We start from the raw sequence: 21798 nt of genomic DNA, 5'->3' as shown, positions 1-21798 counted from the left end.
GTAGAAGAAGAAACATTCACAAAAATCCATGACATGACCTCTCTTCTTGATAGCTGTTGAAAACTGCATGGAACTGACAGGGATTGTTTTGTTTAATAATAATAAATAAATAAATACATTATGCTGCTACCTTCTGCTTTTCCCAAATACAATGTAGCCTACAGGTGTACCTTTCATCAGTCCAGTTGCAATGGATGGACTGTGATGAACTTCCCTACTTGTGATTGTTTAGAGATTTTAAAGGTTTTATAACAATGCTACAAATTTTTTGGCCCAGAAACAAATCTATTCACCTTTGCAGCGCCAGTAGGCTACTTTGTGTGCGGAATGTGTGCAAACACACATTCCAAACAAGCATACACAAAAGTTTCAAGAGTGGGGGATGGAGTAGAAGATGGAGACAAATTCATTAATATGATTTATTTTCGGGGAATGGATGTACAGGACTGAGCGGCGGTCATATTTTGTACCGCTATGCGGTACATCTAGTTTTAGATGCACCTGTATATCTCAAGAGCCTTTTCCCAAATTGGCTTTGGATATTTATACTGGACCCTGCTCCACCTGTTATTAAGAATGCTCTGCTTCTCATCAGCGTAGGGAATGTTGTATTTATTTGCAGTAATAGGCTGCAGAGCTTGTAGGCTACCTTCTGACATAGTGAGTGTCACATCTTAACTCTCACTCACTTGGGAGGGCCCTTCATCTATCTTTTTCCTCTATTATCCTCTTTCTCAACTGCCTGATTTCTGTCTCCTGTGCTGAATTTCTTAAAACAACAAATCTCTAAATTACTGACCAATAATTTATAGAATTTAACAATGTTATGTTCCATGATATAATATTCATCACAACATGAATTATCCATTCTGACATTGATATCTAAAGTTTCAGTGTAGGCTAGCTAACTGCGTCTCCACTGAATTTCAACATAACATGTTCATTACAGGTTAGCATCTCATTGTGGAGCTATTACATCTTTATTGTATTCAACCATTACCTTTCTCAACTTCCCTCCTTGTCTTTGTCCTCTCAGTTTCTGCTGGCTTTCCAAACGTTAACTTTGTTGCAGCCTTTGCTCAGGTCAGGTGAATTAAGATTAGGCAGGCCTATATACCATCCGAAATTAACAAACCGTCAAGTTAATTTATTTTGTATATTGGATTTGTGGGTATTGAAGTTTGTGAGCTGCGATGCGTTCGTTAAATACTAGCCTAGTTAAGGAAGCCTATAGCCTACAGTCCGCGATAGCCGAATCGACTCTACTCTCGTTTTGACATGTCAGAGGTAGCCAATCAGCAACGACGTGTGGCCTAGGCTACTTAATAAGTAAAACGAAACTTGAAGGGGGAAAATACCGATGACCTCGGTGTCCTCAATGGTAGTTACGGCGATGGATTCCAACCCAACGGATTCTTACACATCACTCATGCTGCATGGATACTATTGTAGCCTAAACACACACAATTTGCAATATGGACAGTTTTTACACATCACTCATGCTGCATTAATTGGGCATGGCCCCCCTACACCCTACTACACAAGAAGAAGGGAGTGACAACAATACGTTTTATGACAGTTCACCTGACTTACTGAACTTACCATCGTGCGCTGTTGAAGTTAAATATGCGACACTTGCTAGGAAAATTATCCGTATCACGAGAGCCATCGTTGTCTGTGTCTGTTGTGGACCGAAAGTAAGCAACTGCACGGACTTATATTTGCTGTAGTGACGTAGGCTACTTTTCAAGTAGTCTCTACCACCAAGTCACCCACCCTTTGCTCTACTTCTCCCGTGTTGTAAAAGTGGAGGGGCACGGCACGCACAACAAAATGTGGGCATGGCAATGAGCTCATGTAGTTTCTAAACCTTACTGTATATGTCCACGCCACGGCGCCCAGGGAGATCAGTGAATAGCCAGCAGAGGAAGTTTTGTTTGAGGCTACCTCTTTGTGAACACATATGTCAGCCTAACCTTAACACTTTCAAGAAAGGGCCTTAATTTTGTCCTTTCCCCCCGAAATTGCACTGTGCCTATTGTTTACACCTCTTTTGGTCTACCATCAAATGATTGACCTCTTTAGAAAGCTAAGACCCTGTAGTGTTTTAGGGATCAATCAGAATAGCTGTGTGAAGTACTGGCACAGAGTAACAGAGATAGAATATTGTTTTTTTCTTTCTGCCGGATAACAAGAATATCTGAACTGACCACATTTCAGCCTTTTAGGTTAGGGTTTTTCAAAGTGGGTACCGTGGCACCACGGGGTGCCGTGACGCATGCTCCCAGGTAACAAAATCAGATTGGCAGATATGTGTAGGCCAGTGGTTTTCAAAGTGGGGGCCGGGAGGGGGTGCCAGGGGGGCCTCAGCAAGTTGGAAGGAAAAATAAAAGCAATAAATAAATACATTTGAAAAAATTCAAATATACCTATTACTATGAGGGGAGGCTGTTATACAATGGCATTATAATAATTTGTCGCATATCTGAACATTATATTTTCCATGATAATGACTGGGAATAATAGTAGAGTGATAATGCCCCAAATGCAATTTTTACACACTGTATGCTCCATCGCGAAATGCTTGTGGCTAAAATAATTATTACTGTAGGATTAGGTTAATGTATTTTTACATTTGCCGTAGTATTGTCGTCGATAGGTTTAATAACACATAAAGGGGGTCCTTGGCCAGAACCTAGTGGTATTTGGGGGGCCTTGTTGTGGAAAAGTTTGGGAAGCCCTGGTGTAGGCTACCGCTCCTGGTGCCGCCGGTGGCGTGCCACTTGTGGTCCACCGTTGGACCACCATCTCTTTAAATTTAACTTGTCATGAGTATTAATAAAAGTTAATAAAATGATATATAGAGTATAACTGAAGAAATTAAAAGATTTTAGACCAAGTGGCAAAATATTGGGCAACTTGTCTGCAACCCGCCAGAGCCGATGAGCAAAATGCCAGCAGACAGCCATGCCCCTAATGGACTGACAGTGTTCCGCCAGCCTCTTGCTATCTGGTCTCAGGGGTGTCCTGGAATGGTCCAAGGCTTGATAATTTAATGATTTATTTTGATTTTATTATTTATTTATTTTTTAAAGAAATTAGCCATAATATGAATTTCAAAATACAGTTGGGATAGAGGGACGGACGATTTATGCCTATGGCAGGTGAAAACATTGTTTTTTCATGCACTGGCCAATTTCGAGATTTTGGGCTAATTTCATGCATTCTTTCACACTACTACAACAAAGTCCAATTTACACATTTAGGCTAGGTGTTTATTTCATTATATTTTGTCCACTCGCACCATTATTTCTCCTAAATCCACCAAAAGTTAGTATTCTAACGTTTCATGCAGTAGGCCTACCACGACCGTGATTCAAAACATCACGTGTAGTAAAGTTGGAAAGCTCTGTTTTTCCTGCATGACGATGTGCAATCCAAATATGGACACTTTCTTAGTATCAGCAGCCAATCGCGGAAGTTCATAGGCGAGTCTAGGCTGAGAATGGAATCTCACTGGCAGTGTTTCAAGACTGTTTTCTCAATTGAGTTTCCTTGCACTCTGAGCACGAAATCTCCACTTCAGGATAGCCTACACCAAACTTCCCAGTCTTATACCTAACTATATCTACAAAACTTTTACTGGGGGGTTTGTTGAGATATTATTCCTAGCCTGATTTAGGCCTATATGACATTTTATTCCTAAAAACTTGTCTTTTAAGGCTATTTACAGTATATTCTTATTTACAGGATAACAAAATATCCATAAATCCCTCTGTATTCTTTTCCCATCTAATATGTGTGAACACAATGAAATAATAATTTTGAACCTTTAAAATGTATGCAAATTAGCACATATTTAATAAAATAATGCCTAATTTGCATAATTATAACTGACAGAAAACTTGTATTACATTTTTTTTGTCATATTAATGTAAGTAATCAACTGGGAAAGTTTCATAATGATATCTGCCTTTAGTTGAAGGCCTATTCCTGATATTTCTGTTCATATTCTGTTCATATATTTTCAAAAGTTCTATTAAATGAGTTAAATTAAGGAGAATGGTTCATTTGAAAATGAGATACACCTCAGTAATGTGTTTATAATAAAAAGCAGTCATGGCCTATTCAACATATGGTTAAATAAAATGGTATGAAGTACAAATAATGCACAAAGGAGGTTGAGAGTAAAAAGTGAAAAAGATAGGGGTGCCATGGATGGAGAGAGACATGTTTAGGGCCAGAAAAGGGCCTTGAGCCAGAAAAGTTTGGGAGCCACTGCCTAGGTCACTTGATAGGACTTCCTATCCCTGCGAAAGTGGACCGAAAGTACACAACTGCATGGACTTATATTGCTGTGACGTAGGCTACTTTTCAAGTAGTGTTAGATACTATTTTGCCACCAAGTCACCCACCCTTTGCTCTAGTAGCTAATCCCATGTTGTAAAAGGGGAGGGGCATGCACAGAAAAATGTGGGCATGGCAATAAGCTCATGTAGTTATAGTTACCTTATATGTCCACAGTCCACGGCGCCAAGGGAGATCAGTTAAGCCAGCAGAGGAAGTTTTGTTTGAGGCTACCGTCTTTGTGAACACATAGGTCAGCCTAACCTTAACACACAAGAAAGCGCCTTAATTTTGTCCTTTTTCCCCGAAATTCCCCCTACTTTAGAGGGCACTGTTCCCACCTCTTTCGGTCAAACGGTGATTGGACGTTCGTTTGGCAAACTGCTCCAAATTTTCTCTATCGGAGAGATATCAGACTGATCTGCAAGTGAAAATCTGAAGCTCACAAGATCAGGATGTTCTCACGAGGCTACTGGCATAGAGTAACAGAGGCTAGAATATTGTGTTTTCTTTCTGCCGGATAACAAGAATCTGACCACATTTCAGCCCTCTAGGTAACTTGATAGGACTTTAAAAACACAAATGAGCCCTAGCACCAGGTCTTGTGAAGCTGTGTGCAAAAGTAAATCAATATAGAATGAGAAAATGTGTACTTTAGACCATTATTTGCTAAGGTATGCTCATGCGTTTTGTAAAATGTCCTATGGAAACTCCCTATAAGACTTTTGGTTACCCAAATTGCATACTGCCAATACTGTGTGGCAACCTCTGGGTTTAGAAGCATAAAAATTTAAAAATAGGGAGAAAAGTCACACTTTTGTCATAGTTTGGCTGGTCCTGCGACTTATAGTGAAAGCGACTTCTATATCAAAATATATATAATTTAACATTTAAATGTTAATTTCTGCTAACTGACATGAATCGCTGCATGAACCAAGGTTAACACACACACACACACACACACACACACACACACACACACACACACAGACACAAAACATATATTTGACTTTGTATCACAATTTGCGAGATCTCGCAAAACTTTTTTTCTACTTTTGGAACTTGCTGGGCTTCCTACTTGACCCCAAAAGGCCCACAAACCACTACCGCCAGATGGCAATCGTATCATGATACTATGATTGCTCTATCACTGTTGCGTGTTGTGGGTTTTCTGGACACATTACATAGGCCTATGACACGGGAGGGAGAGGGAGACACCTGCGTGCAGACACATATTCATTGTCCAGTGCATGTAGCCTACTACAGACAATTTTGACATTTAAATATGTCATGCATATTTGTATTTGTTCGTCTCCAGTTTCCATCAGAAAGTGACAAATCTGCAAGCGACCACATCTGTCAAGAAACGTCCTCAATCGTGAAACGTCATCAACGCAGCCAGTTAACATGGGACGCAGTTGCCATGTAACACCGGGTTTCTTGATGACACTTTTCTAGCTGTCAAAATGAACAAGGTTCAGGTGGATTTTCAACGTCACTCCGGCTCAAACGTTTCTCTTTTGGACGTATAATGCACCTCCATGTCGTAAATTCTAGGGCTGAGGCCTTTAAAAACAAGCACAAGCCACAGGGAACTATGCTCTCTCCAGTCCTGTTCACCCTGTACACATCTGACTTCTGCTACAACACCGAGTCATGCCACATGCAGAAGTTTTCTGACGATACTGCAATTGTGGGGTGTATCAGGGACGAGCAAGAGGAGGAGTACAGGAGCCTGGTGGAGGACTTTGTGCAATGGTGCAAACTCAATCACCTTCAACTCAACACTTCAAAGACCAAGGAGATGGTGGTGGATTTCGCAGGTCTAAGCCCGCTCTGCTACCAGTCTCCATTGATGGGGTCAATGTGGAGGTGGTAAGCACCTACAAGTATCTGGGTCTCCACTTGGACAATAAACTGGACTGGTCAGCCAACACTGACGCACTCTACAAGAAAGGGCAGAGCAGGCTGTACTTCCTGAGGAGGCTGCGGTCCTTCAATGTGTGCAGCAAGCTCCTCAGGATGTTCTACCAGTCTGTTGTTGCCAGTGTCCTCTTCTATGCAGTGGTATGCTGGGGAGACAAAGGAGAAGGATGCTGGGCGACTTGACAGGCTGGTAAGGAAAGCTGGCTCTGTAGTGGGAGCTGAACTGGAGTGCATCACTTCAATATCTGACAAAAGGACCCTGAACAAACTGATCAACATCTTGGACAATGAATGTCATCCACTCTACAGCACTATTAAAAAGCAAAAGAGCTTGATCAGCTGGAGACTTTGCTCACTGCCATGCACAACTGAAAGGCTGAGGAAGTCATTTGTCCCCAGGGCCATTGAACTGTTCAATGCTTCACTAAAGGGAAGAGGAGAGATAGACTTCTCTGCATAGTCTGTCTGCCTCTCCACCCTCTCCATGTCTGAGTACTGACTGCCCACTACTGCTTTACTACTGTTTTACTACTGTCCACAGCCTAATGTTTTGACTAGGGCTGTCAATCGATTAAAAAAAATAATCTAATTAATTACATACTCTGTGATTAATTAATCTAAATTAATCGCATATATATTTTTTGCTGTGAAAGTATTTTACATATTTAAATTCAAATGAATCATTGAATAATCAGCATTAGTGACATTCTATGATAACTAATTATGATATGACCTAATATGCTGAGGAAATAAATTCAAAAGTGCTTCGGGAAGAAGTTTTTTTTTCACATACAAGGCATTTCAGGCCACAGATATAACCTAGGGGACACAATGAAAATAAATTAACACTCCCCTCAATGTCAACACTTATTTCTTTGCATTAATGTGCGACTATAGAGTTGATGAATGAAGTAGATGACTATTGAGTTTTGATGAATGAAGAGTTGATATGCAAATTCCACACCAAACACCATCAGGCCATTTTTTAAAGAGTAATGTTCCAATCAATGATCCAGGCAGCACGTTTTCTTCTCTCTCCTTCATTTTACAGTCTAATTTTTACTGACTAGAACGGCTCGGGGTCAAAGGTCATACGGAATTGATTAATCTGCACTAATTTTTTTAATCAGTTATTTTTTCTCAAATGAATTAATCGAAATTAATCAGTTATTTTGACAGCCCTAGTTTTGACTACTGTTTTACTGCTACACTGTTTTTCATGCTATATAAGCACACATGACCAATGGCTTCTGCTACAATACTGAATAGCTGTAACCCTATTACCTCAACCTATTCTTGCACTGACATAGTTTTTTATATTACCTTGTCTACATTATACTTTACTCTCTTATTTGTCCATATTATTTATGCTGGTCTCTAGACCTTATTCTTGCACTGTTGGACTACTGTTGGACTACTTTTTGCACCTTCACCATGACACTCACTCTCTTAAGCACTTTACCATGCACACAGAACTAGGACTACTGTTGGACTACTTTTGCACCTAAACCATGACACTCACTCTCTTGAGCACCTTACCATGCACACAGAACTTCAGGACTACTGTTGGACTACTTTTTGCACCTTCACCATGACACTCACTCTCTTGAGCACCTCACCAGTTTTCATGCGCTTTTTTTGACTTACGCACCCTTACGCACATGGGAGAATTCCCCCCTTAAGAAGTAGGCATGGCCTTGTTGAATATTCACTGATTTTATACAAATATCACCAGTTAACATGATCACCAGCCAAACTGGCACCCCGGAGTCCGCTTATTGAGTACCTCTGGCCTAGGGGACACCTCATAGCCCACTAAACTGGTATTATGTGCAACAATGAGGAATGTACCTGTTAAAACTGCTGCTTGAGTAATTGCACTGATATTAAAGTCAACTCAATTAAATTAAATTAAGTTAAATTAATCTTTATTTCAGACTAACAGGAGGGTCTTTAGCATATAAAAGTAAATAGATTAAAATGAAATAAAATAAATCATCTCATAAAAGTGAAACATACATGATCAATGTATCAATCAATCATTCACTCTAGAGTACAGTTTCTCTCGCCAGTGTTTTCTAAGCCTGGATGAGTACCACACACAGCTCTTTCTAGGGCTGGTTAAGGCCTCGATCATACTGTTCTCAGATTGGTCCAGGTGACACTTAGGGCTGTATTTTCGGTCACCAGCGCATGGCGTAAAGTTCGTTATTCACCGGCGCAAAGTTGAATTCGTTATTTTGCACCTTTATTTTTTAAGCATTGCGCCCAGGGGTGTGGCAATTAACAACCTAGGGAGGGACCTGGCGCATTGTCTAAAAATCGCTATCATACACCACCTAAACCTGGTCAGAAGTCAATGGCGAGTTGTTCATATGCTATTTTAAGAGCGCATGTCAACAGTCATATTGGCAGGTGCACGCACCATCCTTCTATCATTCATGAACGCACACCAGCGCACGTCCATGCAAAGCATTACAAATTGCACGATTACAATGGTAAAAATAATTAGAATAAAGATATTACGAAATACTGTACATCTCATGATGAGTAGTTATTCACCATCATTTGCAAATTGGTAATGACGGTTAAAAGTGATTAGGGGAGAGGCGAGAGACAAGTATGGAGCACAGCTGAAGACGCACTGTCACGAGATATAAGCAACTCCTCTGCAGGATAAATGTTGTTTTATTTAGTAATTTGAGCAACATTAGGGTAAGTGTTGCTTTTTCCAGCCTATGTTTCTATGGTAACCCATTGTCAGTCAATAGTGAAAGTAACTGCATATAACTGTCTTGTCGTTGACTGACTCCTTGGTGAAGTTAGTTTCACTTTGCCAATGAGTTCAAATAATAGACGAGTGCAAATGCGTGAAGGCTATGCTAGGTTTTAGTAAAGCATGGTTTAAGAATGACTATTCCATACGGTCTTGCAAGCAGCCTCCTTCAAATGCGCCGTTGAATGCCAAAATACCGATGCATTTATTTGACATATCGCGCGTTGCGCCGTTAAAGGGAATGACAGATGTCATTCTCATTGGTTTAAAATGATGTTACGCCCCAAACACACCCATATGACTGATTAAAAGACCTAGGAACACCTTGTTACGCCATGCGCTCCACTTTTGAGAACGAAACCCCTCCCAATGTGAACTGGACATCCTACTAAATTTGAATAGACTTTTGACGAGTGACGATGCACTTTAGAATGTCATGATAGGGCCCATAGACTTATACATGAGGTTTCTGAGGGTTGCCTCACACAGAGAACACAAACAGATGACTGCAACTGGCCATGATAGAACTCTGATTAAAGAATTGTGTTTTTCCATTCCATCCTTCCATTCCATCCCTCCATCAACAATGGCACTAAGATATTGGTTTCACTTTTATGTTTTCATAACAAATTCCTATGTCCTTTGAAATGGGAGTGTTGTTCTCATGTGAAGAGAGATTGGAGCTGACGATGTCTCTCTACAGTTCGTCACTGCGCTGCTGCTTCTGCTGTTGGATCTTCTTGGGAAGAGTCTCCGTCATGAAGGTGAAGCGGTTGGCCCTCAGGTGGCTTCCCACCTGCTGCTTCAGCCCGATCCCCAAGTACTCTTCCCCAGCACCGTACATCGGCCAGTGGGTCAACCCAGGACCATTGGGAGATCTGAAAAAGGACAACACACACACACACACATACACACAAGCACACAAACACACACAAATGCCACATTAAGCATATATTTAAGCAGGGAATACACACACATCTAGGACCTTTAGCACTAAAAAGTGAAGGTAACATTATGCCAAGTCACTGATAGCGTCACAGAGTCTTTCTGCAAATTAGCTAAAAGAAATATTCCTGCAGCACCTGACTAGGAAAAGGAAGACAGATTTTCAGTTAAGGGTACTGTTAGCAATATCTGTCATATCGCTTGCATTCTGCTGAATATTGTTAAATGTAATTATTATACGGCTCTTCAGAATGCAGCAGAACATTAACATGAATCAGCCTTCCCAAGGTTTGGAAGTCATTGCATATTCCAGGGTGGTGAGGGTGTGCGTGCATGTGTGTGTAGCTGATATGGCCACCCATGAAAGGAATTCCATGAAACTTGGCATGCATTCAGAGGGTGTCATAATGATCCTACACTTCAAATTGTGTGCAGTCAATTTGCAAATTTCAAACTTAATTTTTAAATCACTGATCCATTCTTTTTTTTTTGTTGTTAGTCTGATATTCCCCAGGTTGCCTGATAGTGTATGAAATACACCCTACACATACAAAATTACTTACTTTCTTTAAACCTTTTTGTTTGAAAATCTGGCAACCCAAAACCCAAAAAAGGAAATGGGTGCACACTACAGCTACGGAGTCTCGCAAGCAAGCGGGTTAGTTGAATAGCCTACATCCCAACTAGCTGTTGTCAAGTTGCTAGGGAAGAAATTTTGTGATTAGCACATCACATAAACTGTTAGAGTATTGTTGATACACAATAGGAAACTTGTATCCTTAGAACATCATAATCTGACAGCAGTTTTGGTGTTTTGGAGGTGGTGGATACATAACTGGCATGTATATCTGTTTCTGTACAAATTCTGATTCTGTGCAAACACTGAACCATTCGTTTACATCAGGTGTTTTATGAAACAGAAGCTAATTTAGGCTATCATCTGGATAATTAGAAACAATTTATTTACCGGTATATGGATAGACTTTGTCCCCCTCCAATGGGGTATTTTTGTATCCAATCAACTGTGGTGTGCATGTGCATTTGAGACACAGACAGAGATGGAGAAGGAGAGAGGAATGGAAGAGGGAAAATCTCACTAGCCTACCACAAACACACATGAATATGTTAACCCAGAACGTTGCTATCTAGCGAATTTGACTCGACCCACCCACAAGCCATTATATTACCTGTAAATCTCACCCACACCCACCCGATCCATGGGCCAACCTGCAGGTGCCCTCGGTCATTAGTCACACTAAATGAACACATACTGTATATTCATTTATTGTATGGCCCCCCATGAACGGAAATCCACAAAACTTGCCATGCATTCAGAGGGTGTTATAATGATCCTGCACTTGAAATTTTGTGCAGTTTTGAGCCAGAGATACCTGCGATTACAACGCCTCATTTTTGCTTTTTCATTTTTAACTAGGTGGCGCTATACCTCAAATGAGTGGATATGGGATGGGTTGACATGGCCCCTTGAGACAAACATACGAAAAAAGTTAGTCATCCTAGGCCCTCGGTTCTTGAGATATTCACAGAAAACTATGTCCGGCCTACCCTCCTTTCGGGCGGCCCGGTGTGGCGAGTGGGCGAAGGATCAAAACGAAAAACCAAGTTTTGTGCAGCCCTGTCTTTCAGTGGCCCGGGAATTGTTGACACAAGATTTAATGTTGTGTGTTGTACTCTGTCATTTAATGTACTTATGTCCCTCTAGCATTTGCAGTTTCATCATAATCTTGGCCATAAAGTTGGTCATACAGAGTGGCTTTTATTTCTTAAAGAAATATTTGATACATAAATATTTGACTGAAAATCTTTTGCTGACATACCCAGTGCGAGCGAAGTTGCCCCAGTATGACATCACTGTCGTACAAAGCTCGTCTTCCTCTTCAGTGAACGAACCTGATACAACACAAAAAAATAGCAAAAGTTTGTGTGAACGTTTTGAAGATGAACCTGAGACAAAGCAGTCAAGTGGTATGTGGCAATTGTCAGAATAAATATATCTTACCATTTATTTTGACATGGCCTTTCGTGAAGCAGCCTCCAAAGACAAAGGCAAGTTCATCTCCGTGGTCCACTTTGACAAAGCTTGGGCGCTTGTACGAAAGGAATCTTGGAGGATGCTGGAACTCATACATGTATATAGGTGCACCAGAATCTGTGTGTGTTTGCGAGAGAGAGAGAGAAAGAGAGAGAGAGAGACAGAGAGAGAGAGACATGACTGACGCCACTAGATGATGCCAATGAGCTGCAACTATTCTTTGTCTGGAATTCCCCCAGCTTTGACCCAAGCACTTCAACTTCTCTGCAAATCCTTCACTGATTATTTAAGGCTAAATACACACTATTCGTAAATGAGTGCATGTCATTTTGTGACAAATAAGACGTTGAAATGATGTCCATATCTGAATTAATTTTGAACGTTGAATGTGCTTCAGAACCAGATGACCGGTGATACTTGAGCAGTTGACCCAGTGGTGCACCACATTGAGACAGTCATTCTACTGACCCTTCACTGACAAACACCATCTTTCATACTGACCCTTCACTGACAAACACCATCTTCCCTAATGCCTCCCTAATCAATGAAAACATGTATCAGCATAAACAGTTGAACCGGTAGGATCATGGTGATAATATTCAAACTATTGGTATGGAATTTATTTCCATAGCAATACTGCAGTTAGGGTTTCATGGCCTTTGACGTTGAACTGCATTTTTAGGCAGTGCTTAAACCACAACATGACAGCATGACACACAACAACCTTCTTGAAGGAAGCACATATGCTGGACTCACACCTAAAGACATATGCATGGGAGCCAAGCAAGCTAACAGATAAACCCAGTGCACTAGAAGCCTCAGGGCCTGAATATAGTCCTGTGTCTGTGTCCCGCGTACGCGGAACGTGACGAGAATTGCGTAATCAACACGGCATGCGGGGGGTGTCGTGTGTCTCCCAACATATGATAACATGCGTCAATGACACACATAGGAGTATGCCACTTCCATCAGTTATAATCTCTTAAGGAAGTGAAGTTAACCCTCTGCACAGCTTGGTATGTGTTGCATGGCCTAGGTTGCACTCTTACCTCTGTGAGCTTTTGATAGCTTGATGGCAGGTATATTGAAGACTACATCTGCAAAGACCTCTGTAAATGCATCCCTGTTTTTCAACATGTCCTCTCCATTGCCCAGATACTCTTCCAAAATGAAGTCAATCTCACTGGCTCCTGACTACAAAGACACATTTGAATTATTTCAGTTTCAGTCTTCAAACACTGTTGTTGCCTGATTCAGAGGATCATGATGAGGCATACATGTAGGAGGAAGGGGGTGACGATCTGTTTGGCAGTCTCTAGATCCATCCCATCTGTCCAGCCAGGTGGTGCCATGAACTTGAAGAATAAATCAACAAAAAGCATGTCAACAAAGACCACCTTTCTCTCCCAAGACAACAGTTTAGAACTAGATGTACCGCAGAGCGGTACAAAATATGACCGCCGCCCAGTCCAGGACATTTTTTCCACAAAAAGAAATCACGCTGAAAGGCCTATATGATTCTAACTGTCTCACTAAATTGCATTATCCACACTCAATTCTTGGTATCTGCTAGACAACAAGTACCAAAACATGATTAGTTCATAGATTTCACATGTAAAATTAATTTTATACAACCCCACCTCCATCTTGCCTGTTCATAATTCTGAGAAATTCTTGATTGTTTGTGTTATGTTTATGTTATGTGTGTGGGTGTGTGTGTGTGTGTGTGTGTGTGTGTGGGTGTGTGTGTGTGTGTGTGTGTGCTTGTGTGTGTGCCTGCGTATGTGCCTGTGCATGCAAGCGTACATATGTCTACTGTGTGAGTATGTGTCATACGTATGTGTGTGTGTGTATCTGTTTGTGCACATGTGTGCACATGAAATGGGTTAACATGACCCCTGGAGGCAAACATACGGAAAAAAAGGGCCCTACAGGCCCTACAGTTCTCAAGATATTCACAGAGAACTGTGTCTGCCCTACCCTCCTTTCGGGGGGTCCAGTCAAGCGGGGGGGCTACAGATCAAAACGAAAAATGACGGTTCCATGCTATCCATGTGGGGGTACATGCCCACCAAGTTTTGTGTACCCCGGTCTTTCAGTGTCCCGGGAATCCTTGTTGGTGTACGTCACTAAATGAACACATAAATTATTTTATTGTAAAGCCCCCCATGAACGAAAGTACACAAAACTTGGCATGCATTCGGAGGGTGTCATAATGATCCTACACATTTAATTTCATGCAGTTTTGACCTTGTCAGCCAGAGATATTGTGATGAAAACACCTAATTTTTTGCTTTTTAATTTTTAACTAGGTGGCGCTATACATGAAATAAGTGGTAATGGGATGGGTTGACATTCCCCCTTAAGACCAACATACATAAAAAAGGTGGACCTCCTAGGCCCTACGGTTCTCGAGATATTCACAGAAAACTGTCTCCGGCCACCTACAGGCCAGTTGGTGTATAGTAACATAAATTAATTTATTGTGTGGCCCCCCATGAACGGAATTCCACAAAACTTGGCATGCATACAGATGGTGTCATAATGATCCTACACTTCCAATTTCGTGCAGTTTTGACTATGTTAGGTCACAGATACCTTCAATTACAACACCTAATTTTTACTTTTTTGTGTTTAACTAGGTGGCGCTATACATGAAATGAGTGGTTATGGAATGGGTTGACATGGCCCCTTAAGATCAACATACAAAAAAAAAAGGTCCTCCTAAACCCTACGGTTTTCGAGATATTCACAGACAACTGTGTCTGCCCTACCCTCCTTTCGGGGGTGCAGTCCAGCGGGGGGGCCACAGATCAAAAACGATGGTTCCATGCTATCCATGTGGGGTTACATGCCCACCAAGTTTCGTGTACCCCGGTCTTTCAGTGTCCCGGGAATCATTGACGGAAATTTGGGCATGCGAAAAAAACAAAAAAAACAAATTCTGACTAAACCTATATGACCGCCGCTTCGCTGCGCGGCGGTCATAATAATGCAAATTAGCAACACAGTGAATGATGAGTGTGGGCAAACTGCATTACATTTTTGTATGAGTTTGAAAAATATAATTGACCACACTATCTTCAAAAAACATACCAGTGTTTCCCATACATTGACTTATTTGTGGCGGCCCACCACAATATCAACATTGACCACCACACAATGATTTTCCAGGTTGTACTAAACTGTGCTTAAATCTGGTTAGCATCATTACCACACTGCTCTAATTTGTTAAAAACTGTTGCATTCAAGATAATTCTGCAAACCTACCACCACAAATAGAATTCAGTTCTGTGGGAAACACTGCATACACAATCCATTTTTACAGTAGGCCTATCAGACTCTACTCACCGAGGGCATTAACCATCCACATTCATCATTGGTAATGCCATTAATTAATGGCACTTTGCTGAATTCGTGAGATTTGAAAAGCTCCTCCAGAGGTTTGCGTAAAAAATGTCCATCAATTGTCACCAAGAACATAAATTCTGGACTCTGTGAAATTTGGAATATTATAAAGAAATGTTAGAAAACCCATTATTTGTGCATTCTGGCCAAGGCTTTTAGGTAACAAAATGTAGCCTATCCACCTGAGCCACACTTCATATACGACACCCTAATACATTATATTTATATAAAAAAATATTTAATTTACTGTAATATTATTGTTATTATTGTTCTAGTATCACTTGGCTACATTGTTTTAATTCATGCTCTTCCAATGTTAGTGTTTTGTTTACTATTATTGTTATTATGATGTTTGTAAGGGACAATTGCTCTGTTGCCAGCTTGGCCACTTTTTAGAGTTTGGCACGTGATTCTCCCCATCGTTATGTAATCGGTATCTCTGGTTTTATTTGGTAATATCTATATGCCTGGCATCATCTCTGGTCACATCTATATTACTGTGTTTTACCAGAGAGCGTTGAAGTGGTCAGTAATCAAGGATCTTTGGTTTTTGATCTCAGTTGCTGTCTTCCAAATGTTTTGTATCAGCCACTAGAGGGCACATTAATCATATGATTCTTCATCCATGTGAAGCTTATGTTGTTTTGTAGGCCTAATGCATATGTTGCATAGAAACATCAACAATTGTTCTGCTGTTCCTTCTCTGTGAAGTAGGCTAGGGCTCTCTTACAGGTTATTTATATTCTCTTTCTCATAAAAAGACATGCAGAATGCATTTCCCCACTATAACCTAATTGGCTATTATGCATTATATAGCGGATTGAAAAGTAAAGCCACAATGTATCCCTAGATCAGTAGGATAGTCGTGATTATACTTTATGTAGCCTAATATTTAGAATATATTCTAATAGTCCTGTTGATTTGTGAAATGAACCAGTATGACATGACATCAATGGTACGACAGTTACAGTCTGTGTCTGTAGAAGCATAAAAAAGTACAAAGCCATGACCCACTTTTATCTTGGCCTTAATTTTTTGCCTCTATAAGAGTAAAGGGCCATAATGTCTCACCCTTGCAATCTTCAAAATGTCCTCAGCTGACATCTGCATGACACAGTCCACAATCTCGTGTGGCTTGGTGCCAGCACAGCTTGATGCATTGGCCACCATCTACAATAAAAAGCAAGCAGAGAGATCATGTGACCACCCAACACCTCAGTATCATAATGCTAAACAAGGTGCAGAAGTTGGAAGGTAATCACCATGGCTACGGCCAAAGGCTCTGAGCTGACAAGATCCATGGCTGCAGTGCCACTCTCAGCAATAGCTTGATGGAACAGCCCAGAGCTCAAGGGTGAAAAAAGCTATGAGGAGCAATGCAACAAATATTATTAATGCAAAGATTATCTAACAGTCCAACGCTAATATAGGTAGCATGAGTTAATGCATAAATTGACATTAATGGAAAGTAAAAGAAACACAAATACAATGGCAAAATACATGCAGTGACAAAAGTAAATATTGTATACACTCTTGTAAACAAAAGTAAACAATGTTAAACACCAGTTTATATGTAGAAAGTGAAACCTTTCTTAGACAATGGTTGGGAGTAGGATTCAGGTTTTCATGGCAAACACACAGCATCTTAGCTCAGAAGCCCACCTGCAGTGACACGCTCGCCCCCCCTGCGGACTCTCCAAATATGGTGACAGACGAGGGGTCCCCTCCAAAGCTCTGGATGTTCTCCTGGACCCACCGCAGTGCAGCCACCTGGTCCAAGAGTCCCCAGTTTCCAGGGGCGTTATCATCCCCAGTGCTTGGTAGCAGACAAAACAAGAAACTGTGCTGTGACTCCAGCTGTGCTATTCCATACACAGAATCATCACCAGAACGAATTCAAACAAAAAGCAACCAACATTAAAAAGAGGTTATTGTAGAGTATTTTCGTTACAGGTAAGGCTGCTGATTACACAATTTTACCAGGAGTTTGTTATGTATTAAAGGAAGTGTAAAGAACTATATACACAAATGCATTATGACCACCACACCATACAGGGCACATTCTATTTATTGACTGACTAAAGGTGTAAAGGACCATGGCACTGACTACAGGCTCACCTGAAGAAGCCAAGCATTCCCAATCTGTACTGAATCAGCACCACCACCACATTCTGATAGGCTGCCAGGACAGATCCATCATAAAAGGAGGCGGAGCCCATGGCTAACCCTCCCCCATGGATCCACACCATGACCTGGATGACAGCAACACATGAACTTAGGGTGCATTCAGAGCACCTCGGAATGACAAGGACCGCCCCCATGGCTACTTTGTTTTTCCGACAGCAAGTGTTCAAGTGCTTTGCCATCGAATGTGTGACAAACACGGATGCCACAACAAAGGTTAAAACATACACTCACTAATCCTAAACAAACAACTGTATTTGCTTAACATATAGTGTAAGATGCTCGTGAAAGAAAGATATGCAGCTTTTCAAGTGATAAAAAGGGCAAATTCCCAAGTTCACATTAAAACTGTTGGACATGAAAGGCCACATGGACTACAAACGAACTACAACGTGACGACAAAAGTGATGACGAGCCCCTAACTGGGCAACTCTGTTAGCAAAATCTAGCCCCAGTTTCCGACCTCTGACTCACACATTAAATGACGTGAATGACGCGGAATGATGATGTTTTCACTCGGAGAAAGGTTTTTCCGAAGCCCATGAACGCTAGGTTAGACAGACACGGCAATGACCATGGCAATGAATTGATTACAGAACAAAACTTCTAAAACACAGATTAAACTGTGCTTATACTGTCACTCTATGATTAAACTCACCGGTAACTTGGCATCTTCAGCAGGATAGGCAGGAGTGTAAACATTGAGATAGAGACAATCCTCAGACACCTCAGGAATCTCCATAATCATGCCAACAGATTCTGACAAATTTAAAGACATCTGCCGGTCTTGTATACACCTGAGAACAAATCAGACATTAGACTGCCCTCACTCATATTGGGTGATTGTGGACACATCGTTTGTGTAGTTCAGTCATTAAAGGTGCAGTCAGTGATTGCACATGACATCACATTCGTTTATATTTATGTTTATATTGAATTGTATTAGCAGATGCTAATTAGCAGATGCTAGGACAGTATTACATCACTTAATGAATTTGACATGGGGATTTATGTAAGGGATCGCAGGTGGTAGTGGGTGTCCAAGGTGTCCTGATATGCGGAAATAATGGAGACGGAGATGAAGACCTCTCTGATGCGAAACAGAGTGGAGTTTTCTCCACCAAGTTAATTAATTCTCTATATAGGGACAGCGATGTTATTTTCTTTGTCCCCCATGTTGCCAGTCATGTACAGTATGTAGGCAATAGGCATGCATTATAGCACAAAAAGGGAAATGCAGTTCAGTTTAAACAGAGGCCGACCTGTTCAATTTGTTGTACTACTTTCATTGGTTACGGAAAATTATGGTGGGTAGTTTGATTTGTTACAGTTGATTCCACTGTTGCAAAGCCATCATTGTTTACATTGAAATGGGCAATTACATTTTTGTACCAGATCTACTTCATAGGAGCTCCAATGCACAGAATTAACAGCCCCCTGCCAGCCAATCAGAAAATAGTTCTTGTCTCTTGGGGATAGGTTTTCAATAATATGCCTTGCTGTTTCTTTTAAAAGTATATCATGATTATTGTGTTTGTATTTTTGTATTTTCAAATGACTAATTACTTGTATTTTAATTAAATACATTTTTTACATCAGTATTTTGTATTTTATTTTGTTAAATTTCATAAGCCAGTATTTGTAGTTAGTAACAAAATAGTTTTGGATGTATTTATTGCTTTGCTTTTTTTACATTTGGGAAATGAATGGTGATGAACTTCAACGATGAACTTTTATGGGTACACCACTTCTGTTGGAATCATACTTTCAGCTCTAATGTCACAATTTAACAGGTGAAAAAATGTCAAGCCAAGTCGGTCATTTAGTCCTTCCTACCCACAATTCAGCAAAAGTCACCAATAACATTTTTAGTCACATTCAGCAGTCATCTCCTCACGACCGCTAGCTGCCCTTTCCATGAGTGTAAAAAAACGATCTCTGTAGGCAGCCCACCATGACACTCACTCTTTTGAGCACCTCACCATGCACACAGAAATACAGGTCCTGTCACTACAAGCGTCTCATGCTTGATCACCCTCAAGCACACTGGATTTTTTACATTTAATTTATATAGTATATTTAGTATTTAGTTTTGTTAGTTTTTCTTATCTCCTACTGTCTCTATTGTACAGTGGAGTTTGGTTATATGTTTATACTTATACTTATATTTACCATTTCTGCTGTAAGTGCATGTTGTGTGTGATGTCTATATGCTACTGAGACCCCCTGAATTTCCCCTTGGGGATCAATAAAGTATCTATCTATCTATCTATCTATCTATCTATAAGTGTGGCCTGATTAACTTACATAAATGGTTGCTTGGTGGCATCCCTGACTCCCTCCCATCCCTGCACAGGTTGGGGTGGGGCCAACCTGAGGGGTCCCACAGGTGGCTTAGCAAAGGGCACGCCCAGGTAGGAGTGCACCACTGTCGTCTTTCCCCTCACTCGCAAGTACTCGCCTCTGAGGGCTCCCAGCTTGGTGTGGATCAGTGGTCCTGTAGTTGTCCAGACAACACAACAACATTGGCAGGATCATGTTTAGCCTAGTCTAGCCTATTGAATAGACATAATATGGGCAAACATCTACCTTTGCTTGAATTCTTACATACAGTATTAGGTCAACCTTGTTTTCCAGCATGTTGCTGAGACTTCAGTGTGTTAGGGGCGAATTATCCCATTTGCATGTAAATCACACGTAAGCCCTTTTTACGCCCTTTTTTACATAACGTTTCAGTTACGCACATTTTCCCATTCCAACTGATGTCAAACCCACAGCGTGCAAGTTTGAAATCAAGGCATTCTTATGAAAAAGGCGTGATTTAAAATAGAACCAGACCGATCCACCACATCGTTAATTTAGGTTGATATAAAAACACTAAACGTTTTCATTGACCTTCTGAATGACATTTAAATCCAGAAAGAACACAAACCAGTCTTTGGTTTTGAAAACGTTTGCATGGTAAACTGAATAGCGAACGGCCTACTGTAAATGGGAGAATTGGAGAATTAAAGGGTGAAGTAAGGGGAGAATTTGCACAGGCTAAAAAGCGCTTAGTACAGTACGCTATACGCGCTTTTTACGCACCCTTACGCACATTGGAGAATTCGCCCCTACTGAATACGTAGACTATTTTGCGATACTGACAGTTGCACATCACTCATGCTGTATTGGGTATGGATACTATTGTAAACACACACACGCTTAAAACGAATGTGTTAAAATCAACACAACTTCCATTGTTAACACATCTATGTGTCCAGATAGGGACAATACATTAAGAGTGCACCATTCGACGAAGGGAGTGACGTTTAACAACAACGTTTTACGACAGTTCACCTGAACTTACTGAACTTACCATCGTGCGCTGTTGAAGTTAAATACGCAACACTTGCTAGGAAAATTATCCTTATCACGAGAGCCATAGTTGTCAGTGTCTGTTGTGGACCGAAAGTAAGCAACTGCACGGACTTTTATAGCGACGTAGGCTACTTTTCAAGTAGTCAGTAACCTACCCATCCTTTGCTCTACTAAGCTATTGTTTCCGTGTTGTAAAAGGGACTGTCACACGCACAGTGAAATGTGGGCATGGCAATGAGCTCATGTAGTTTCTCAACCTAGGATTTCCACGGGGCCAAGGGATTTAACATTTAGGAAGGGCGCCCATTTTTAGACAATGCTCCATTCCTCTTGAAACGTAGTATTGAGTACACATTGAAAAACCAAAAGTAATTAATCAGAAATAATAATAGAGGAGAAAAAAAAACACTTGCATGTCTAATATGACTCAAAGCCCTGCAAATTCATTGTGACTAACAGGGACGTGCACAGGGGGGTTGCTCAGGTTGCCCGGGCAACTGCCCATATGGCCTTCTCGACTCACGTTGCCCTTCCGAGGATAAAATAAATAAATAAATAAATCGTACAATGGATGCAGAATTTCACGTATAGGCCTAGATAAAAAAAATCGCAAAGCCTCATTCACTTCCATTCGGGCACCGAAAGTGAAAGTCAGTAGGGGAACTGTTTACGTGGCTGAAGCGCTGCACGCGACCGGCACCTGAGCTGAGCCTGCATGAGCGGCCTTATATTAGAAAGAGATTGTCGCGAAACCACGTTGTCGGAAAAAGTGAGTTTGTGATGTATAACAAACGAACGA

The 21798-nt window shown here is 40.9% G+C and overlaps 1 protein-coding gene across 3 annotated transcripts; it reads right to left on the bottom strand.

The window, feature by feature from the left end:
- Positions 1-9406: 9406 nt before the first annotated feature.
- On the bottom strand, positions 9407-21191 carry LOC143118758 (pyrethroid hydrolase Ces2e-like). 3 transcript variants are annotated; one of them, XM_076279849.1, is made up of 13 exons: positions 20998-21191; positions 19947-20136; positions 18298-18436; positions 17574-17707; positions 17118-17271; positions 16718-16819; positions 16527-16625; positions 15399-15542; positions 13325-13402; positions 13097-13241; positions 12015-12164; positions 11833-11905; positions 9407-9927 (listed from the first exon to the last, which is right to left on the bottom strand). In XM_076279849.1, the coding sequence occupies exons 1-13, from the start codon at positions 21062-21064 to the stop codon at positions 9747-9749; spliced, it is 1656 nt and encodes a 551-aa protein (XP_076135964.1). In that variant the 5' UTR covers positions 21065-21191; the 3' UTR covers positions 9407-9746. The 3 variants fall into 3 exon arrangements, with proteins under 3 accessions (XP_076135964.1, XP_076135965.1, XP_076135966.1); XM_076279850.1 differs by lacking the exon at positions 15399-15542; XM_076279851.1 differs by lacking the exon at positions 19947-20136.
- Positions 21192-21798: the final 607 nt, after the last annotated feature.

This window comes from Alosa pseudoharengus, unplaced genomic scaffold, assembly GCF_046254945.1.
Source record: "Alosa pseudoharengus isolate Yale_2024_CS ecotype anadromous, Long Island Sound unplaced genomic scaffold, YU_APseudo_1.1 YU_APseudo_1.1_scf_12, whole genome shotgun sequence".
NCBI lineage: Eukaryota > Metazoa > Chordata > Actinopteri > Clupeiformes > Clupeidae > Alosa > Alosa pseudoharengus.
The sequence above is the reverse complement of the archived record's forward strand: the minus strand, read 5'-3'. Positions and strand labels throughout refer to the sequence as shown.

Excerpts from the sequence above, each read along its gene's own strand:
- LOC143118758 (XM_076279849.1), bottom strand. The coding sequence starts at position 21,064 with ATGGCTCTCGTGATAAGGATAATTTTCCTAGCAAGTGTTGCGTATTTA. Across the intron at positions 17,272-17,573 it reads GGAATGCTTGGCTTCTTCAG|CACTGGGGATGATAACGCCC; the intron begins GTGAGCCTGTAG and ends TCTGCTACCAAG. Across the intron at positions 15,543-16,526 it reads ACATTTTGAAGATTGCAAGG|AGTCCAGAATTTATGTTCTT; the intron begins GTGAGACATTAT and ends CAAATTTCACAG.